This window comes from Eretmochelys imbricata, chromosome 2 (genome assembly GCF_965152235.1).
Source record: "Eretmochelys imbricata isolate rEreImb1 chromosome 2, rEreImb1.hap1, whole genome shotgun sequence".
Lineage (NCBI taxonomy): Eukaryota > Metazoa > Chordata > Testudines > Cheloniidae > Eretmochelys > Eretmochelys imbricata.
The window spans coordinates 9,176,048-9,197,390 of NC_135573.1; the positions used below are offsets into that span (position 1 = coordinate 9,176,048).

General features: G+C 48.9%; 1 protein-coding gene across 1 annotated transcript in view; it reads left to right on the forward strand.

The window, feature by feature from the left end:
* The first annotated feature begins 3,815 nt into the window (after positions 1 to 3,815).
* LOC144261435 (uncharacterized) overlaps positions 3,816 to 21,343 on the forward strand; it is a 75,342-nt gene continuing 57,814 nt past the window's right edge. Inside the window, exons 1-3 of the mRNA XM_077810999.1 lie at positions 3,816 to 3,968; positions 6,551 to 6,652; positions 17,348 to 17,446. Coding sequence (XP_077667125.1) covers positions 3,816 to 3,968; positions 6,551 to 6,652; positions 17,348 to 17,446 — 354 coding nt within the window. The remainder of the gene's footprint in view (positions 3,969 to 6,550; positions 6,653 to 17,347; positions 17,447 to 21,343) is intronic.

Genomic DNA, 21,343 nt, shown 5'->3' on the forward strand with positions numbered 1-21,343 from the left:
ACCTCTGGTGCCTATAGTGCCCATATTTAAAAAAGGGAAGAAACAGAACCTGGGGAACTACAGGCCTGTCAGCCTCACCTCAGGCCCTGGAAAAATCATGGAGCAGGTCCTCAAGGAATCCATTTTGAAGCACTTGGAGGAAAGGAAGGTGATCAGGAACAGTCAACATGGATTCACCAAGGGCAAGTCATGCCTGACCAACTTGATTGCCTTCTATGATGAGATAACGGGCTCTGTGGATATGGGGAAAATGGTGGACATGATATACCTTGACTGTAGCAAAGCTTTTGATACGATCGCCCCCATATCATGGAAGGTGCGCTGTGTGGCCGCTCTTTATCGCCGGGAGATAGCTCTCCCAGTGACAAACTAAAACCACCTCAAACGAGGGGCAGGAGCTTCGTCACCGAGAACACGACTCCTGCCAATGAAGCTCTGTCCACACCAGCACTTTTGTTGTGAAGCGGGGGGGGGGGGTCACACCCCTAAGTGACAAAAGTTTTAGCGACGAAAGTGCCTGTGTAGATGTAGGCTGTGCGTCATGGACCCAAAACAACAAAAGGATCAGCCTTAAAATCCTCCTCTATAATCACAGTCACCTGTTCTGAACATTTCTTCAAACAAAGAAATTAAACAGAGCATCCTCTTGGCTCAGCCTTCTGCTCAGGCCAAGTCTGGGCCTGAGGCCTGGCCAGCACAGTTCAATAATCAATGGTATTGTCCACTAATTCCCAGGGATGCCACCAGAGGTCACTGGAACATTTTCTTTTTTAAGGCAATTATTGTAAATCATTGTTTTCAGCGGAGGAGAACCGACTTGGGAAATCAGTGTGTGACTAAGCTCTCCTGGGGCCTGGTCAGGAAAGAAGATAGTAAAAACCCTTTGGATAGGTGTGATGTATAGAAAATCAGCAATCTGGCTCACCGCTAGGAGAGAAGTAGGATCAGGATATAGACTGATGACGTAGAAATATGTGCACCAGACGTAAGACCCCACTAACCTAGTTCCTGCACTGGCTCTCTGTTTACAGGAAATTTAACCTGGCCTCCCCTGCAGGCGAGGGGCGAGACACCTCCGCATTCGGTGCGAGTGCCATTATTGGGGTGAATGTACGTAAAGCTAGCGCTCCACTCCTGATCAGCCCCCTCCCATCAGTCCCGCCTTTTGGGCCAGTCTCTCTGACCTCTCCTGCTTGATCACTTGCCTTCAAACTGAACTCATGGTGTATCTGTGACTAGAGCTGGCGGGGGAACTAAGTTTCACTTCTGCAAACTGTTTCGATGTTTTGGAAATATTTTCCTTCCCAGTCAGGATGCAAAGCCGATGCCCCAGCATCTTTCTTGGAAGTGAAATCCTGCCCCATTTCATTTCAGAAACACCAAAACTGTCCCCCAGCTATAGTTTGGTGTTTCCAAAATCAGACGCGCTTCCTGGATGCCCTCTGATGGAAAAATGTTGCATCTGAAAATTTCTGACCAACTCTGTCTGTTACTATTGGCATCCTCCCTGCCACAGGCCGGATGCCATCTGCCTGCCTTGCCAAATGTTCTCGTGGGTTTAACCCATCCCTCCCCAAATCCCTTTCCCAGCACATGAAGGTCAGGTTGCTTGCCCTCAATTTCAAAGACTGCCACAGCTCTGCTCTTCTCATGGTGCCCTCTGCCCAAGACGCCAGCCTTGATCCCTAGTTTTGTCATTTCTTGAAGCTGTGTTCATTCTCCTCCTACATAAAGCATCCTCCCTGAACTGACCTGTAAGGCCACACTCCTCTCCTCCTCAAGCCCCACCTTTGCTGTGACACGTATAAGAAGCCCAGCCAGCTCATTTGGTCTAGGTTCTATCTATCTGACTTAGGTACTTAGCCCTCGTCACATTAGTGTCTGAGCCCCTCCCAGTCACTGCTGTACTTGTCCTCACAATGACCCTGTGAGGCAGGGCCGTGCCATTATCCTCATTTTATAGACTGGGAACTGAGGCACAAAGAAGCAAGTGACTTGCCTCGGGTCACACAGGAAGTCTGTTGCAAAGCAGGGGCATGAACCCCAGTCTCCCAAGTCTCCAGCCTGTGCCCTAACCATTGGGCCAGCCTTCCTCTGGGTTGAGGCTCACTTGGGGATCCCTGATATTAATTTGTTATGTATCTATTTGGATTGGGTTTTTTTCCCTCTCTCTCCTCCCGCCTTTCTGTGTGGCTTCTCATCTTACACTGAGCTCTTTGGGGCAGGATCTTGTCTGTGTGGGCAGCACCTATCACCGTGGGGGTGCAGCTTGTCTGCAAAGCCCCCCTAAAGGTGTGTAGCTATAGAATGCGCTAAGGCCCATTTGGAATCTGGGTCTAATGTTCAACCCCCTCCCTTCCCGCCAATGACTCGAAAGTTCAGGATGTGGGGAGCCCAGGGGTTTGCTCAGAAATTTGGGTGAGCAGTGAAATTGGATTGGAGATGGAGGCTCAGTGCCTGACACCCTCCCGCAGTTCAAGGTGGGTTGGTTCTAGGGTTTGGGGCTGGGCCCATCTCTAGTTTAAATTAAGGTGGGAGCTGGATATGTCTCGTGAAGCTCAAGATTGATTTATTTGTTAAAGCTCACTGTGCCTGGTTTATCTGTAATGCGGCCAGAGAGCTCGTGGTGCCTCTTGACTCGTACTGAAAAATTCTTTTTGTTCTTTCCCTTCCCAGATCTCCACGTCCTTAGACCATAAGCTCCTCCAGGCAGGGACCATCCCTTGTATGTCTGGAAAGCACCTGGCACATTGTGGCCAGACAGATAACTACTAATAGATACATGCAGAGTGTCCTGGGCTAACTGCCCAGAACCCTGCTGCTCATCATGGCAGGTCAGACCGAGCTCCCGTCTCACTTGGCAGGGCTCTCTGTCTGCTCCTTTGGAGGGAGGTGAAGCGGGTCTACTTGCCATAAGCAAAGAAGGGAGGTGTGAAAAAGATATTGATCGAAAGCAAACCGCATTCGGCTCTTTCTGCGTGCAACGGCTGTGAACGTGGATACGCTTTTCTAACTTGTTTTACAATGGAGCTTGATACAGTGATTAAGAAGTTTGTATGATGGGGTTGCCTGACACAGGATGTCCTTTCCAGTCCTATGGCTTGAATTCCTGCCTCCCACCCTCTCCTCCCCATTGAAATTATAAGCCCTGGGAGAATCTGCTGCTGTTAGATCACGTGGGATCCTGGCGGCTTTTTCAACAAAAAATGCCCAAGAAAATGGTTGGCGGGAAATGGCTTAAAACCCTTGACTCTGAACCCAAGTGCATGTGGGCAAATTCAGCTCTTGGAGGGTGACATCTTGGGCCTGTCTCGAGCAAGAAAGGCCAAGCCGCAGCAGTAACTCTTCGAATCCGGCTCACTGTAGGATGGTGATGAGATGCAATCCTCACGAGAATGAGTTGCGTTTTTCCTACCTCAGGCCCGTGAACTTGACTGAATTAAGCTCCTGTAGGAAAATTGATAAAGGCAGCTTTTTAACGGGCAGAAAACCCAACCCCCACCTCACCCCCCTGCAGGAGGCTGATGTCAAGGTAACCGGGACACAAAGGAGGAGTTAGAAAAGTTTAACCAGAGCCTGAGCTGAAAGGTCCCTCTGATTGGAAGAGTCTGAATCAATAGAGAATAGGGGGGAAAGTAGGGGGGGGGGCAATTACCTCCTACCAAGAGAGAGCAAAAGAAAGAGAGATTGACATCAGTCGCTGCCTAAGACGCCTTCTCCCAGCACAGCCGAGGAGAGCAGAAATATGATTCCCTACAAGGAGCCGTGCAAGGACTGACCTTGAAAAGAATCTGAGTTGGGGGAAGAGAAGGAAAATGTCCGAGAACAGTTCGTCTCTCAGCCCCCCAGGATCGTTCGCCTCTGGCAGCAGGGTGCTGCAGCTGGCCACCAAAGGGGAGTGGATCACCCTGGAGCAGACCCTGAGACGCATGGACAAGGGGGACCCAGCCATCTCCCAAACTGACCAAGTAAGTAGCCAACAGCCAAGAAGCTATTTCAGCGTTGGCTTGTGGTATGACAGATACAAAAGAATAAATGATGTTATGATGATTTTGGGGGGCGGTGGGAGGCAGGGAGGAAGGGGAAGGGCTGGAGTCACCGGAGCTAATCATGGTTCTTTCCAGTGCGTAAATGGTCAAGTGCCTTGGGAGCCAGGGGTTTGGCTCTGTCTGCGTCATCTAGTATTCACCCTTGCTGGAGGCAAAGTATTCCACTAGCTGGAATAGGCGGGTAAATCCTCTCTTACCTGCATGAACTGACGACTCTGCTCCCATTCTCCTTCCTAGTTGTGGTTCACGCTGAATGGCTTCTCCTCGTTAAGAACAGGGATATTTTAGCCAGTGGTTTCACTATTATTGTGTGCATGCAGGACCACGACTGAGATCCCGGCCTCATTGTGCTAGGCGCTGTGCAAACACATAGTGAGGCGGTCCCTGCCTTGAAGAGTTTCCCGTCTCAATAGACATGGCAGATAAAGGAAGCTTTACCGCCCCCGTTTTAGAAATGGAGAGCGCAGGTGAAGGGAGGTTAGGTGACTTGCCCGAAGTCTCACACAATGTCTGAGGGAGAGCCAGGGATTGAACTTGGATTTACTGAGCCCTAACCCAGAGCCTCAGCCACAAAACCAGCCTTCAGTATGGACAGAGGAGTAGGAATCATTTAATTGGATAGCGTTTGTGAACCATCCCGTCCAAAGGGGGCTGTCTGTTGGAGTGCTCCACGTGTGCTGAGCAGCGCTGTCTAAGCCACCCAGCATGGAACAGTCCTGGAGTCTTGAGCCCATGCTGCTAACTGGAGCCACTAGCTGTAGAGGGCATTTAGCCATTCAGGGTCGAGAGCTCTGGACTTGGATTTAACCTTCATCTACCAAAGTAGGCCCTGATTTTTTGTGTGTCACTGCGGGCCCTGTAACCCTGGGTGCCTCACAATGCTTTGCTCTTGTAGCTCCCAACCTGGGCCACTCACAACCAGCCTACAAGCATGCAGGTCACACCCGGAGGGCCTGTGTGCTAGACAGCCCTGGTACAGCAGTTCTGACCCCAGCAGCCTGTCTGCAGCTTCCAGCAGCCTTGGATGCTACTTGCAGGGTGCCCCAATGCAATCCCAGTCCCGAATTGTCCCCAAACCTTGTGCTCTGTAATTTCCACCCTTCTACAGGACAGTTCAGAGAAATAATTTGATTCGCTCCTCTAACCAGACACAACACCCCAGCTGGCCACATTAACTGGAGTTGACACCCATTGGAGTACAAACCCAATGCTGTTGGTTTAGATGAACAGCAAAAACAAGTTTATGAACAAAAGAAGATAGGGTTTTAAGTGAATTCAAGTATGAGAGAGAAAATTAGAAATGGTCACCAGCAACTGAAAGTGAAAGCACGCCTCTAAAAGTCTCAAACTTAATCTAGCAAGTTTTGGTTCAGGGGTTTGGCAAGATGGCCTTCGACACCTGTAGTCTGCCAGCAAGATGGTGATGGATCCTCCTCCTCTTCCAGAGGCATAACAGCACAGGTGCCTTTGTCGTTTTAGGTGAAAGAGAAAACATGGGGTTTTCTGGCCCTTTCTTTGACAGTCTGGTGAACCTTGGAGTCTTCTGAAGGTTACGCCTCAAAGTAAAGTTTATTCAAGCAGTGAGGAAAGCAACATGGAGTCTGGTGATGAAGGAGGCTCTGCGCCCTTTCTTCCCCCATTTATGTTTGCTGAAATGCAAATTATTCTGTTTCCTGCCATCTCCTCCCCCTGCTGCCTTGATGATCCCGTTTGCTACTTATATGTAAATTGGGGTAAACACGCATCCCTTTGTTATTCTAGACCTGCTTTAAAATCTTTTGCCTAGGCAGGGCTGTCTGGTTTTGAACATGTGCTAACATAGTCATACAGGGGGAATTCATAACTTTACGTATAATGTTGCTCCCTACTTTTCACCACTATATTATTCCCTAGCGCGTTGTTAGTTTTCAGTTGACGTCTCACAAGGCATATTTTGTATAAAGATTATTACAGTAGTGTGCAGCGTGTGAATAAAGGGGTGCTTTGGGTCACACTGGATTGCACAGGGTTTACAGACCTGGCTTAAGAAAAGAAAAGCCCCCAGAGACACGCCTGAGGCATGCCTGAGGCAGAGTGCTCCCTCAGGAGGGAACAGGATGGCCAAGCTGTTCCAGCCCTAAAACAGCTGCAATCTAATGAAACTCCAGGCCTGGGTAAAGACAAACCTAGCAGTTCTTACAGTCCTGATTGACTCGGCTCTAATCTCAAACTGGGCCAAATAGAATCGTGCTTGAGTAGTTCCATTTTCACCTCTTGGAAAGATCTCGGAAGGTGGGTTTTGAGGGTAATTGTTCATGTTTAGACAGCACAGTGTGGGCTGGGACCCTTGCTACCCGAGATCTTAGCCTTCCTCCCCATGCACCAGCATGGCAGCTGGGGTCAGGTGCTGAAGTGGTGGTTGCCTGAAAGGTGACCTTTCTAGGAAGAAATGAGCAGCAATAGTCCATGATGACTCAGACATCTAGGGACTCAGTCAGCAATGCCTGTCTTGTCTCCTCCAGGAGTCAGGCCTGACCCCCTTCATGATCGCGGTGAGAGAGAACAGGCTGTCCATTGTCGAGAGGTTGCTGGAGCTGGGAGTGAATCTTTCAGACCAAACTAAGGTAAGAGACCACTTACTATCTTGCTGTCCATAGCCCTGATGGGAATAAGTGGAGCAAGGAGAGAGAGACTCATGTTAAAGGACTCCATACAGTATGGAGTTATGGGCTACGTGACCACTAGGAGGGGATCTGATAATTGTTTGCTGATAGTATTCTCATTCATTGTTTGTATTACGGTACCACCAAAGTGAGGTCAAGGTTCCATCATGCTGGGCGCTGTACAAACACCTAGTGAGAGACAGTCCCTGCTCAGCGAGCTGAATAGCTACATAGGCATGACAAAGGAAGAATTGCGATCCCCATTTTAGAGGTGAGGAACTGAGACATGGAGAGATGAAGTGATTTGCCCAAGGGCACACAGCGAGCTTGTGGCGGAGTTGGGATTTGAACCCATGTTATCTGAGAACCTCCCCAGTGCCTTAACAACAAGCTGAGCCTTTCATCTGACAGCATGTGAATGAAATAGACATGGAGGAGGGAGAGGAATTGTTTATGGCAAAGAGCAAGGGACTGAACCTGAGCTTAGGAAAGCGTATGAGGAATATCAGGAAATGTTTCCTAGCGTTACGGTCTATTAGACATTGGAAGAGCCTAAGGAAAACTCCATGGTATGAATCATCTAGGACTGGACTGAATTGAGCAGGGAGGAGTGTTTATGATGGGAATAATCCTGTAGTAGCAGAGATGTGAGTAAGCAATAGGTCATTTTCATCTCTAAAGCCCATGGTTAAAGGAGTCTGGCAGCTTGTGCCAGCTGGAGGTCGTCTGGTCCAAGGCACTGGCCTTTATTTGTTATGTATTTGTGCACAGAAATAAACATCTGTGTACATCTATAGACATGCTGAGGAGGAGAGAAGGTAAGGGTCCATGATAAATATTGTGTGGCTCTGCAATTTGTTACTTGGGACTCCCTTCCACAGCGGTGGGGTGTCTGTGTCTTTTTTAAGCCCAGATCATGTCTGGTAATGTTTTGGGTATTTAGTTTTTCAAATGTTTTTGCGAAAGGGCCGCAGTTCACCTGCTCAGTGGGAGAGGGCGCTATGGTCTGGAAGGCTGGTGGACAGAGAAACAAAGGGCCAGACTTTCAAAGCTATTTAGGCACCTAAAGATGTGGATGTGTGGTGTGACGCTTTGGGGGTTCACCCAGACCAGTAAGGGGTTGTGTCTCCATCTGCCCTGTGACCCTGGGTGCTTCTGTGCTGGGAAGTTTCGGCTCAGGGCCCTGCCACCAGCAGCCTGCTACTAGCACAGTGACCTCACCCTGTCTTCCACCAGCCTGGTGGCCCCTTGTAGGGTGACGCCTACAGCCCTTCCAGTCTGGAGTCTCTGTCAAGCCATCCCCTCTGTATTGTCCAGCCCCTCTCACTGGGCCCTCACAGAGGCTACCCAGTTCGCTGCCTCCAAAGAGCCAGAGCTCACACCAACCTGATAGTTCGGCTGTGGATGTTACCCTTCACTTTCATACATAGCACTGAGATGGGCTTGTAAGAAAACCACCCTACTTTTATTAGCACAGAACATAGGTTGAAGGGCTCCCACAGAAGAGGGAAACAGAGAGGAAAGGTTACAAATAAAAACAACAAAATGTGCTTTCTTGTGACTCAAACTTGAATTCTAGCAACTTGCAACCATTGCCTAAGCAGTTTCCTTATCGAGCACAATCCCTAGTCCCCAAACCGGGGCACCCAACTGTCCCAGGCTCGAAGCGTGCTATAGCCTATTGTCCCCTCAGTGATGGAGGCCGAAATGGCTTTTTGCTTCTGCTCATGTTTCCCCAAACTCATTGTTTAGTCCCTAGAGTCAGGCTGATCTGCTGTTCTTCCCTTCCCATCCCCCTGCTGACTTGTATGTTAATTGGGCTTCCATTGTTTTGATTCCATAATGCTTAATTTCCATTGGGGGCTGGCAGATAGCTGCCTTCCCTCGTCTCTGGGTGAAAACCCGTTCCTCCCATCATTCGGTCCCAGACTTTAAAGCATAATATCAGTGAGTGTCCAGAGTTCCTCATATCACGTAAATACACCCACTTCCCAATTACATTAATCACCCCTGCATCACCGGCTTTCCTAAAAGACCTTACCCGATACACTTTCATAGTACAGGAATAGTGTGTACAGTCAGTTGATTCAATTGCATATTCTTTGGGGTTCAGCCCCCCTGTTCTCCCCCTGGCGTGTCTGGACCCTGATTATCACAGATTTTCAAAAGTGCCTAGGCATCTTCCGCTAGGCATCTGTAGGCACCCAAATAGCTTTACCACTCTGGCCCAGGCCCATTGTCATGGCAGATTTTGCCCTAGTATGTGTCCTGCTGGACACAGAGTCTGATCCCCTGTAAACGGCCTTATCAGCACACACTCCCAACAGCCACTGGCCAGGGGACCAGTCTGCATGTGAGGTAACTGCAAGGCCACCCTTTCCCATCCTTCCCTACCCCGGGCCAGGAGAGAGCTTTCCTGGAAGTGCTCTTGAAATGCCTTGAGGAGCTAATCTGGACCCATGAAGGGAATGCAAACCCAGCGGCTCTCCTCAGCCCTGAAAGGGGCCCCAGAAGCGAGGCGGCCAGCCACCTGCATCAGCTGCTGACCTTCCAAGCCTCCCCACTGAGATGCCTCCTGCTGCTTGGCAAGGACTCCAAGGACTTCCGAAGAGCAGCATCCTCCAGGGCACGGCTTTCAGTGCCAGTCCCTCTCTGCAGTGGCCGGGGGAGAGGGGAGCTGCCTCCAGCAGTGCACGTTCATATCTTGCACGTGATGGAGCTGCATGTGTCTGCCCTGCCCTGCAGACACCAGGCAAAGCCGGGAGCCTCTTCTGATTCAAACGGAGTCCCATAGACCTGCTTAGTGCTTCAGTGCCCCGTACAGTTAGCGGCTGTGGAAAGGACCCGTGGGGAAGCTCAGAGTCAGTGCAGCTGGAGCAGGGACTGCAGAAATTCCATGCGTTAGAAACAAAGTCGCTGGTGAGCATCTCTGCTGCCCTCCAGGAGGTGATTTTCATGAAGATTACTGCTCCTCAGCTGTCCCTGGGAGGTGGAAAGAGCTAATTAATCCCTGGCGTAGGTTGTCTCATGTGCTTGTAGACCTGGCCAAAAACGAAGAGCCCTTTGAGGTGGGCTGGCTGCTGCAGTGGGAGCATTCTGAAGCTGCAACACGTACACAAGTCGTCTGAGCTCTAAAGCAACGTTGGGAGCGGATGAAATGCCATTGCGGGAATGACCAGCCCTCTGGGTGTGCGAGGCTAAGTATTGTTAACCTTCATCTTTACACTAGAACTGAGATGCTAAGTGACTTATCCCAGGTCACAACAGGAATTGGGGCTCGAGTCTGTTCTTGTGACGTTAACATTACTCCTCTGGAGTTATGCTGGATTGACACCACCAGTCTAACTGAGATCAGAATCTGGCCCTCAGTTTCAGAATGAGGATTAGAAACAGGTCCTGGCTCCTAGTCCTGGTCTCTCACCACTAGGTCACCCCAGAGACACCCTCCAGAGAAGCCCCAGTAAGAACAGTGCAATTCCTCCACCTGCCAAGCCCCTCTCCTCTTTGGTGTGAAGATTCCTTTGGGGATCCATGTGAAGGCAGGGTTTTAAAGCATTTACTAGTGAGGAAGGATTTTCCCATGTGGGTTTCAATGAGAGGTTTAAAATCTCTTTTTTAACCCTTCCTTTGTCACGATTTAAGACAATCTCCTTCAACTCATGCTCAACTGATGAGGAGCATGGTTTGGGGTAGATCTGAGTGGCTTTGGTGGTATCTCTCTTGTACGATTATACCCCCCCTACCACCTTTGACTTTGTCCTGGGACTGGGTCTGAGATTGAAGGGTTTGGTTTGCACCAGTAGCCCATGGAAGTGAGTCTGGGAGGAGAGACCTCAAAGAATATTCCAGCCTCAATGGCTTTGATTTTGCTCTTTCCTGGAGACAAACTTTTCTGAAAGTGGGTTTTCCAAGTGTTAGTCTCTTACATAAGGAATCTTGAGTCCTCACTTCACCTCTCTTTGCTGGGGGACCTGGGGAGATTTGAATGGGACTTCTGAGTGAATTTGCGTCTACTAAACTCCGCATTGTGTATGTCTGTGGATTTCACCTATGAGTGTTCCCAGAAAGAGTCATTTAAGTTCATACGCCCTAGTATTCACACTAAAAGCACTCTTGCATTCTTCCAGTCATGGAGCAGAAACAATATCATGTGACTTTGTTGCCAAGTTGCAATTGGTCAGATACAGAGTAACTTTTGAATACTTGTGCAAACATAAATTATTATTTATCTTTTATAACATGGTGCTACCTAATGACCACAACCTCAGCTAGGACCTCAGTGTGCTTGGGGCTGTACAAGCATATATAGTCAGAGCCAGTTCCTGCCCCAAGAAGCTTATAACTGAAGAGCTTGTCCACATACAGTTACACCAGATTAACTTAAGTGTGATTTTTAAAGTGAGGTGCAAAAGGTTTCCTGGGCATTCCTATAGCAGTGCAACCAGGATCAGCTGAGTTCAATGACAATCCATTAGGAACAGGTTTAAGCAAAACTGAAATACAGTGTTCTTAATCTGAAATTCCTGCAAGTTTGTGTTGACAAGACAGACAAAGGGTGGGAAGGGGAAACCGAAGTGACTTGCAGAGGAATGCCTAGCAGGTCAGTAGCAGAGTGGGGACTAGAGAATCAGAACTCCTGACTCCCAGACCAGTGCTCCATTCACTGGACTACACAGCAGCCAATAAACAAGCTCAGAAATAAAAATGTCAGAGAAATGTGAGTGCATAATAAATAGGAGTCTCCCTGCCCTGAGCTATCCCAGAGACAGAGAGACGAGGGAAATGACATGCTGTGTCTCACTCAGGCAGATCTAGCACCAGGTTTAGGAATAACAGCAAGCGTTTACCAAGCTTGATCTCTGTGTAATAATGTCACAGCCTGTTGAGCAGAGAGCAGCTAGACAAATCCCCTCTCAGCTGACATTTGTCAGTATCAGCCTGAGTGATCTTTCAAAACTGCTCCGGCGAGAGTCCTTCATGCCTAATGACGAGCTTCTTACTGCATCAGCACGGAGCTGTCATCGGTCAGGAAGATGCGCTGGAGGCATTTCTTCTGCCACGAGGACCTTCAATTGGCACCACGGGCCTGGGAGCTTTTGTAGCAACAGTAAATCTTGCAGTCCAGCCTTAAATGCTGCCTTGGAAGGAGATTTCTCTTGAGGTTTGCACAGCCTTGATGGGGAAGAGGGGCAGCGAGAGCCATTTCTTGTAGTATGCGGGAACTAAGGGAGGGCTGGTGGTAACAGGCTACAGGAACTGTCGTCTTGGATACAGTCCAGGTCAGAAGCCTTTCTCAGTCTCTGTGAGAAACACCCCCATCCTCGTCATCATTCAGGCCTGTAACCTGGACGTCCTCTTCAGCTCTTCTCTATCTGTGGGCTTGCATCCAGGCCATGTCCAATTCCTGATGCTTCTTTCTGCATCACATCTCTAGGATCCAGCTTTTCCTCTCTGTCCACACAACGAGAGCCATTGTCTAGGCCCTCCTCATCTTACGACTCACCTACGGCAACTTCCTCCCCTCTGGCTGTCACAAAGCTCATGAGAGATGATGGGTAGGGTGGGGACAGACCAGGCAGGGCCTTGACCCTGAGAACACGCGAATGGCTGTCGCAAAGATCCTTTTCCTGGCTTGTTGCTTTGGCCATATTACCCCTTAGCCTGTGAGGTCTACAAAACACTTGACATTTAGGCCGCTGCTGTGCTGAGATCACTGCCCATCATGCCAGCCACTGTGGTCTCATTGTGTCCCTCATCTGTCCACCTGTCTCCACCTGTTCTTTATAGTTGTACATTTAGATTGTAAGCTCTCTTGGGTGGGGAATAGCTATCTGTTCTGTGTTTGTGCAGCCCCTAGCGCAAGAGGGCGCTGGTCCTTAGGTGCGATCATAATTACATAATAAATAATAGCAGCCAACATGTTTTTACAGCCCAGAGATGTACTAGTCCTTGACCACTCACCAGGAAACAACAAAATGCAGCCAGCCCTGTGGAGTAGGAAGCAGAGGCTCACTTCAGAGCCAAGGTTCCCCTGGGCCAGCCTGAGGATCTGGGCTCCCCCTACTGAGGGCCTCGTTACTGAGCCCAGCTTTGCCAGGTCCTTAGGCAACAACCTTAGCGGCTGTACTACGGTGGGGCACTGAACCGCTACCCCTCACCAACAGCCTTAGTGCTGAAGGCCTACAGACCACAGAAGCCATGACTGGATGGACGGGCAGCACTCTTGTTGGGTACCTGGACCATATAAAGGCTCCAACAGGAAGAGGAAGCTGTCTGAGCAACGGACCATTGCCTGCTGACTAAACTGCCTCCCCTGGCCCTACCTTGTTGCCCCTGCTGACTTGCCTGACCTCCCCTTCCCAATCCACCGATCCTGCCCCTCAGACTGGGTCTTCCAGCTACTGACCGCTGTGAGGACTCTGACCATTGCCCCAGACTCCTTCTGATACCAATCAACAGCCCAACTACCCCAGCACCCACGCACACTTGACTATTGCTCTGGGCCCTTCCCCTAGCCGTCCTCGGCCACCAGGCATTACATGAGGTTATCCTTGGAGTGTCTCCCTCAGTTTCTCCTTGCTTTCCCTGCTCTCCGTTTGCTCCCTCTCTCTCTGTCACCACCTTTGCTCTCTCCCACCCAGAACCACCCAACTTCCCATTGCCCTATTCCTGACATAGAATCAGAGAAATGTCAAGCTGGAAGGGACCTCAAGAAGTCATCCAGTCCAGCCTCCTGCACTGAGGCAGGACCAAGGAAACCTAGACCGTCCCCGACTGGGGTCTGTCCAACATGTTCTTAAAACCCTCCAAAGACGGGGATTCCACAGCCTCCCTTGGAAGCCTCTTCCAGAGCTGAACTCCTTTTATAGGTAGAAAGTTTTTCTTCATATTTAACCTAAATCTCCCTTGCTGTAGCCTAAGCCCATTACTTCTTGTCCTACCTTCAATGGAGAGCAACTGATCACCGTCCTCTTTATAACAGCCCTTAACATATTTGAAGACTGTTATCAGGTCCCCCCTCACTCTTCTTTTCTCAGAGGTCAGGTTTTATAAATTTTTTATCTTTTGTGTTGCTTTCCTTTGGGCTCTCCACTTTGTCCACATCTTTCCTAAAACGTGACACCCAGAACTGGGCACCATACTCCAGCTGAGACCTTATCAGTGCAGAGTGGAGCAGGGCAGCTACGGCCGCTGTCTTACACAAGGGAAACTCCCGCTGATACATTCCTGGAGTGATAGTCACCTTTTCTGCAATTGCATCACATTCTTGGCTCATGTTCAATTTGTGATCCACTGTAACCCCCGGAGCCTTTTCAAGAGTACTACCGCCCAGCCAGATACACCCTGTGCTGCAGTTCTGAAGTCGATGTTTCCTGCCTCATATAGTACTTTGCATTTGTCTAGATTGAACGTCCTGTCTCAGGGCCGGGTCCTAACCTTCCCCTGGGTCTGGGAGCAGCAACATGCAGGCAGGGCATAGCTCCTGAGGGATGGGTTTGATGGTGGGAGCAGGCAAAGGGGGCTGTGGCAGAGGAGGAGGCTAGAAGAAAGGTGAAGCTCCCTCAGGGAAGATGAGCTTTTTCCAGTGCATGCTGGCAAGGGGGAAAAGCACAGGATGAGAGTTAATAACCCATTTTTCTGCCATACTCTGTCTTTAAGTATATAGAAAACGCCTTCTCGTGCCTGGGATATTGCTCAGAGCACTGAACTGGGAGACAGACCTAGGTTCTAATCCCAGTTCTGCCACTGGTCTTCTGGGCCTCCGTTTCCCCATCTGTAAATGGGGGTAATGATACTGATCTCTTTAGTATAGCACTTTGAGATCTAGGGATGAAACGCCCTGTGTAAGAGTTAGATGATGAAGTTGTTATTCAGTGCAGATCATCCCAAGGGCCTGCGCTTGCCCTGCAAATCTAATGCAGCAAAGTTGTCCTTTCCATTGAGGAGACCTAATGGTTCCATGGTCCCTCAAGCTGAGAGAGATCCTGACATCCCTGGCTCTCGTATTGCAGCTGCAATTACAAAACATTACTATATTAAGGAGAGAAGAGTCAAGCTCCAGGCAGCCAGATGGCCAGCGGAGGGACAAAACGCTTAGTACAGAGGCCTTGTCTACACTAATCCTGTAAATCGATGTCAGTTATGCTAGTTAAGGTACGTAAACTAGATAACTTAAGTTGATGTAGCTTACGTCGACTTAAAGCGGTACCTACACCGTGCTTTGTTGACGGGAGGCGCTTTCCCATTGACATAGCCTCTGCCTCTCATTGAGGTGGATTGATTAAGTCAGTGGGAGAGACTCTCCCATCTACTTATTGCATCTTCATCAGACTTGTTGAATCGATGAAGAAGCTATAGCTCAGTGGTTTCAGCCTTGGCCTAAACCCAGGGTTATGAGCTCAATCCTTGAGGGGGCCATTTAGGGATCTGGGGCAAAAAAATTGGGGATTGGTCCTGCTTTCAGCAGGGTGTTGGATTGGATGACCTCCTGAGGTCCCTTCCAACCCTGATATTCTGTGATTTTAGGGGGAGGGATAGCTCGGTGGTTTGAGCATTGGCCTGCTAAACCCGGGGTTGTGAGTTCAATTCTTGAGGGGGCCATTTAGGGATCTGGGGCAAAAATTGGAGGAAATTGGTCCTGCTTTGAGCAGGGGGTTGGACTAGATGACCTCCTGAGGTCCCTTCGAACCCTGAGATTCTATGATTTTATGATGCTGCTGTATGAATCGCAGAGGCGCCGATTTAGCCCATAGTGAAGACATGCCCTATGTTTGGCACACACAGGGATTGGATGGCTCCCGTGGTTTGAGGATCTAGGAGATGCTCCAGTTGGATGATGAGATCTGAAACCCTTGAGCTTATGTAGACTGTTGGCCCAGACCCTTTACTTTGTAAGTAATTTAGTGACCTTAATCAGGTATTTTAATTTAGGGGTTGGCAATGGCAAAAAATAAAAAAGACCGTCATCTCAGGATGTTAGGTAGATTTGGGAGGAGGAGCATTGATTTATTTGATATTCATGTGATGATTGTCTGATGAATTTATTTTCTCTTTGATTGTTCTGTTGTGCGTTAGACAGGGAATGTTACAGTAAGTTTAGCAGTAGTTATCTGATTATGTGTTTTGTGATCGTATTAGTTATTATCTATTGGAGGTAGTTAATAAAGCCCATACATTAGAAAAGTGGTTTCAAATCCATTTTCTTTAGCTAAACGACAAGGAGGGGCTATCGGACTACCTAGAATCTTGGGTAGGATAGAACAGAACAAATCATCTTTTATACTTGCAATCTTTGTATTCATTGTTCTCATAGGCTTAAGTCAGTGAATGTTTGAGTGCATAGGCCCCAATTCAGCAAAGCACTCAAGCGTGTGCTTCAATCTCGCTGCCTTCAATGGGTCTTAATGTTAAGTGATTTGCTAAATTCAGGGGTCTTGGAGCTGCTTGGGTGACGGGTGCTATAAAAGGGTGATATGTTTTATTATTTATTTATTGCAGTGTGGAGATTTGCCTGGATGATCTTTGTTTAGCAGCTCAGTTCCTGATACAGTTTTCCACCAGAGAGATTTTTCCCTCTGTTAGCTGGCTGGCCACCAGCTGATTATTTTTAGTAGCAATAGCTGTGATTGGTGATTACTAAATCATCCAATGTGGAGAGATTGTGGGTTGGATCGCCTACTTACTGGGTCTTTGCTGTTTTGTTGCGGGGGGAGAGCATTGTATTCAGGACATTGATTGGTATCAACTCTATTGGTAGAATTGCCAGTTATGGAAATAATATATCTGGGAGTCTGATATCAGTGTTAACAACTGAGATGCTTGGCTGGCTAAACCACTGTAGAGAGTTCCCGGACCTGTAACGTAGGGTTTTAATGCAGTTCTAGTGATGGCTGTGAAAACTGGAAGGCTCTCAGTAAGCATGCATGGCAGGTTGCTGTTTTGTAAGCAGGGCTCAGGGCTTCAGCCTCTAGGTGGTTGAAATCTGTCCCAGGTCAGAACTGACCCAAAGTAGTTTCCATCTGCCAACGGTTTGAGCTTGGAGCTCTCTGTCTTATTCCCTGTTGAGCTGCGTCCCCACCGCACAATTTGTGATCCTCCACTGGCCCCCTAATTGTTAGAGACGTCAATACTTGTCCTCCCAGCACAGGGCTGGAGAGCAAATTACCCTTCCTTCCTTAGGTACAATGTCAGGTGCTCAGATAGCACAGTGATTACTATGGCATAAATGCCTAGAGAGACAGTCAAGGTGGGTGAGGGAATATCTGTGATTTGACGAACTTCGGTTGGTGGGAGGGACCAGCTTTCAAGCTACACAGAGCTCTTCTTCAGGTCTGGGGAAGGTTTCACAGCTAAACGCAAGGTGGAACAGACTTAAGCATAAGGAGTTAACATATGTTGCAAGAGACCATTCACAGCCTGACAGATGGTCCTTCCAGGCCAGTGTTGAGGCAGGTTAGCAGAGCTGGGTAGGAAAGATGTCTCTATCCTGGGCCTTCTCCATGGCTAAACAGAGCTCTTCATTCTGGTGGGCTGCCCATCTGGTTGAGAGAGGAAACCCATCCCTGCAGGACTGAGTAGTTGAAACTGTGCTGGCTATAGCTGCTGCTGAGGTTTTGAAGGCGTGTTGCTAACTGCTCCTTCTCTGACCCCTTCCAGAATGGCCGAAATGCTTTACATGTGGCTGCTGCCCACTCGAAGGAGGAGATCATCCGACTGCTGCTGGCTGGAAAGGCAGATCCCAATGTCCCTGGAGGGGTATGTGCACATATGGGGGCATGGTAGGGGGGAGCGTCATTGCCCTTGAAGTCTCCTCTTCCGTTTCTTCAGCCGAATGGTAATTCTGAACAGGGCCGCGCCTGGGACTGGCTCTTGCCCCACTGCCACCATTCGTTTAAAAGCTGATATTGGCAAAAAAAAGTACCCATGGCACGTTAGACTTGGAGCGAGTCTGCTGCATTGCTACTATGCTGATCGCTGTTAATACACTGGAACCACTTTGCCCTTCTATAGCATCTCCCACTGTGGATCCCAGAGAAGCTGTGATCCACTCTGTGAAATACATGGGGAATTCCTGCTTTAGTCCACATTCTCTTCCGTCCAGGCTTCTTCCCTACAGGGTATTCTCCAGGCTGTTTCAACTGTCCCAAGCAATGGGGTTCCTGTCACTTCCCTAGCGGGGACCATTTCACAATCAAATAGACCTCAAGATTGAGAACTTCTTGCCCACCCCTTTTTCTCACCAGTATTCAGTCCCCTCCCGTCCCCAAGCATTCAGCCGTTGCTCAGTTGGAACCCATTAGTGCTCTCCTTTCGCCCAAGGCTGGCCTGGTGGGCCGAGCATCTGTCCACCTGAATGCAGGGGAATTTTTTCCACTCCAACAAGAGGGGAAACACATCTAAGAAAAATGACTCTTGTGTGCAGGCGGCTGTTTGCATGGACGGCATTCCAGCTTCCAGATGACGTGTGCTTTCCTCCTCGATTGCGTCTGCTGTCAGCTGTGAAGGCAGGGAAACGCTTTTCTGCTCTGTTACCTTCCCTTTGGCAGTGCGGTCAGGGGTGTTCCAGATGCAGCCCAGAGATGTTCTTTTCTACCATTCCTTTGTGCACTATGCTGTTTCCAGGCAATCATTTCATTGGCCCCCATAAAGCTCTGTGGTACTATATACATTAAAAAAGAAACCTGTAAAATTGGCTCAGGTCTTAAACAGCCCAGGGATGTTCTGCTCAACCTCTGATTTACAAGGTCTCTCTTGCCCTGTCTCTGGGTGAGCGTGGGATGACTCAGAGAAAAATACACCTACTAGATAATAGCCAGGGCCTCTCATAGAATCATAGAATATCAGGGTTGGAAGGGACCTCAGGAGGTCATCTAGTCCAACCCCCTGCTCAAAGCAGGACCAATCCCCAATTAAATCATCCCAGCCAGGGCTTTGTCAAGCCTGACCTTAAAAACTTCTAAGGAAGGAGATTCTACCACCTCCCTAGGTAACACATTCCAGTGCTTCACCACCCTCCTAGTGAAAAAGTTTTTCCTAATATCCAACCTAAACCTCCTCCACTGCAACTTGAGACCATTACTCCTTGTCCTGTCCTCTTCTACCACTGAGAATAGTCTAGAACCATCCTCTCTGGAACCACCTCTCAGGTAGTTGAAAGCAGCTATCAAATCCCCCCTCATTCTTCTCTTCTGCAGACTAAACAATCCCAGTTCCCTCAGCCTCTCCTCATAAGTCATGTGTTCCAGACCCCTAATTATTTTTGTTGCCCTAGTACTGACTGCTGTACTGGGAATTAATCTAATATCATGGCTCTTTAAGCCCTGAGCGCAGAGGCAAGAGAACTGGCCAGCCCTCCTTCCCTCCTCTGAAGACTGCCTTTCCCTCCTCAGCACTCATTCACTCCTTCTCCCAGCCTGCTTATCTCACCCTTCTGTCTGCTCTGGCTTCCTGGTGCTTCACTTGCTGCCCCTCCTCCTAGTTGCAGACTAGGCAAAAGACACAGGAGTACATTGCAGTTACTGGGCTGGGAGGCAGTTCCAGCCGTGGGGAATGGGATTTGCCTGGGGTCTGCATGCCAGGGGTTCTGGCAATGGGGAAACAGGAAGCACGGGGAGTACATAGAGAAAAAAAAATGCAAGTGGAAATCAAGAGGTGTACTGGGAAGACAGACTCCGCGTCTCTTGGTAACTGGCCTACAGACAAAATAAACTCAAGCACCACTCCCGCATCTCCTGTCAGACCTCCCTCTGGCCCAGTTTGTGTCTCTCTATTTGCCATATCTACCTGCAGCGAGCTGAAGTGCTTTAGAATTCATGCAACCAGGAGACCTATGGGAGTTTCCATAATACATGCATAAAGCCAGACCCAATGCATGCAGAAGGGTCCCAGAGGGAGGTCAGCCAGAAGTCCCTCTCTAGCACCTGTGTTCTCCTTAAAGAGACAGAAGTTCCCCCATTTCTTCAATGGACAACAAGTCCTAACCCCGGAGCACTGAGCTATTTATCAGGCACTCTTGGCACATGCTGGCCACTGGCTATAGCTATCTCGGTGAGTGTTTTCAGAGTCCAATAGATGGAAGAACATTGTGCCAACCCCACAGTTATCAGCTTCCGTCCTTCATGAAACTCCTTCAGGAACTGCCACCAGCTGCTCTTCTACTCACTGAGACGGTGGCTGCCCGCTGACGTTTACTCTTCCATCAGTCCTGATAATCCCGATCCTCATCCAGTGGTGAACATTGACTTCAGCCACTTCTTTTCTGCCCGCTGATTTCTGAGCCATCTGCCTCGTTTCCAAGTGTCCTTTCTCTGGCCCACCTAGTCTGTCCCGCCTCTTCTCTCCTCCGTGTTACAATCCACCTGCAGCGCTCTGGCTAGTTCAGTTTTCTCCAGGAGACTGGACACTTCTGTTGGCTCTGTTCAATGGTTCCTAGTGTTCTCCCTTTCATGTTAGTCCTGTGCTTAGGGCTGTCCCTGTGGATATGTCCCAAGGTTTGTCTACTCGGCAAACTGAAGTGTGAGTGCAGCACAGGTAGATGCCCTGGCGTTAGCTTCCCCTGGGCTAGTAATAGCAGTTAAAACACAGGCCCTGGGCTTCAGCACAGGTTAGCCACTCGAATCTGTGTCTGGGGTCCCCAAAGGGCTTGTACAGCCCACGCTGGATCCCGCGTCACCCCGCTGCTAGAGTGGGTATGTCTATCCAGGGCCGGCCCTAGACCAAATGGCACCTGAGGCAAGGAGCGTCTCCGGCGCCCCTCCTCCATTTGTTAAACTTCTGAACATCTTTCAGCACCCTGAGCCCAGGCCCCCCAAGTCTGGCACCCCAGGCGGTCACCTGGGTCATCTGCCCCTAAATCCGGCCCTGTGTCTCTCCACGCTGCTATCACACCTCAGACTGCAGAGTGGGCCTAACCCCGAGTCGATGGTAGCCTGGGTTTCACGCACCGTGGAAAGAACTATTCTCCCTTTTGAGGACTCATCGGTGGGCTGGACATGAACAAAGAGAACTTCTGAAACCTCCAGAACCCTCGTCTAGAGCTGGTTGAAACATTTTTGATGGAAGAATTTTCTGTCAGAAAATGTAATTTTGTCAAAATCTCAACTTTTCATGGGAAGCTTTCAATTTCCACTATGACTGAAAAATTGGAAATGATTCATTTGAACTTTGTTCTATTTTGATAATGTCAAAACATTTTATGTAGACTTCTATATTACGTTATATTTCAATGTTACATGTATAATATTTTGTATTGTTTTGACATTATTGAGATGAAATGTTTTGATGTTTGTGAACTGAAATTTTTTTGGCATTTTTTTTTCTTCAAAATATTTGGAATTTTGACTTTTCATCCCCATTCCGGATGATTTTTTTTTTAATGTTGGAATTTTTTGTGGGACAGAAATTCTGCTTTCCAGCCAGCTCTTCCTTTCCCAGCCCTCCCTAAGGCTTCAGATACAAACTAGGATGGATTTTGCTTTCTCTTTCCACCTTGTGGTATCCCAGCTCTGTGTAGATTATGACAGTGATTGGCTCTCTGTAAATATCTGATGCATAGATTGGATTGCTAGTGAGTCTACCACAAAGGGTAAGGACAAAGGCTGTCTCTTGGACACTGCAACACCAGACGAATAGGTTTCAAACCTCCCTCGAGCA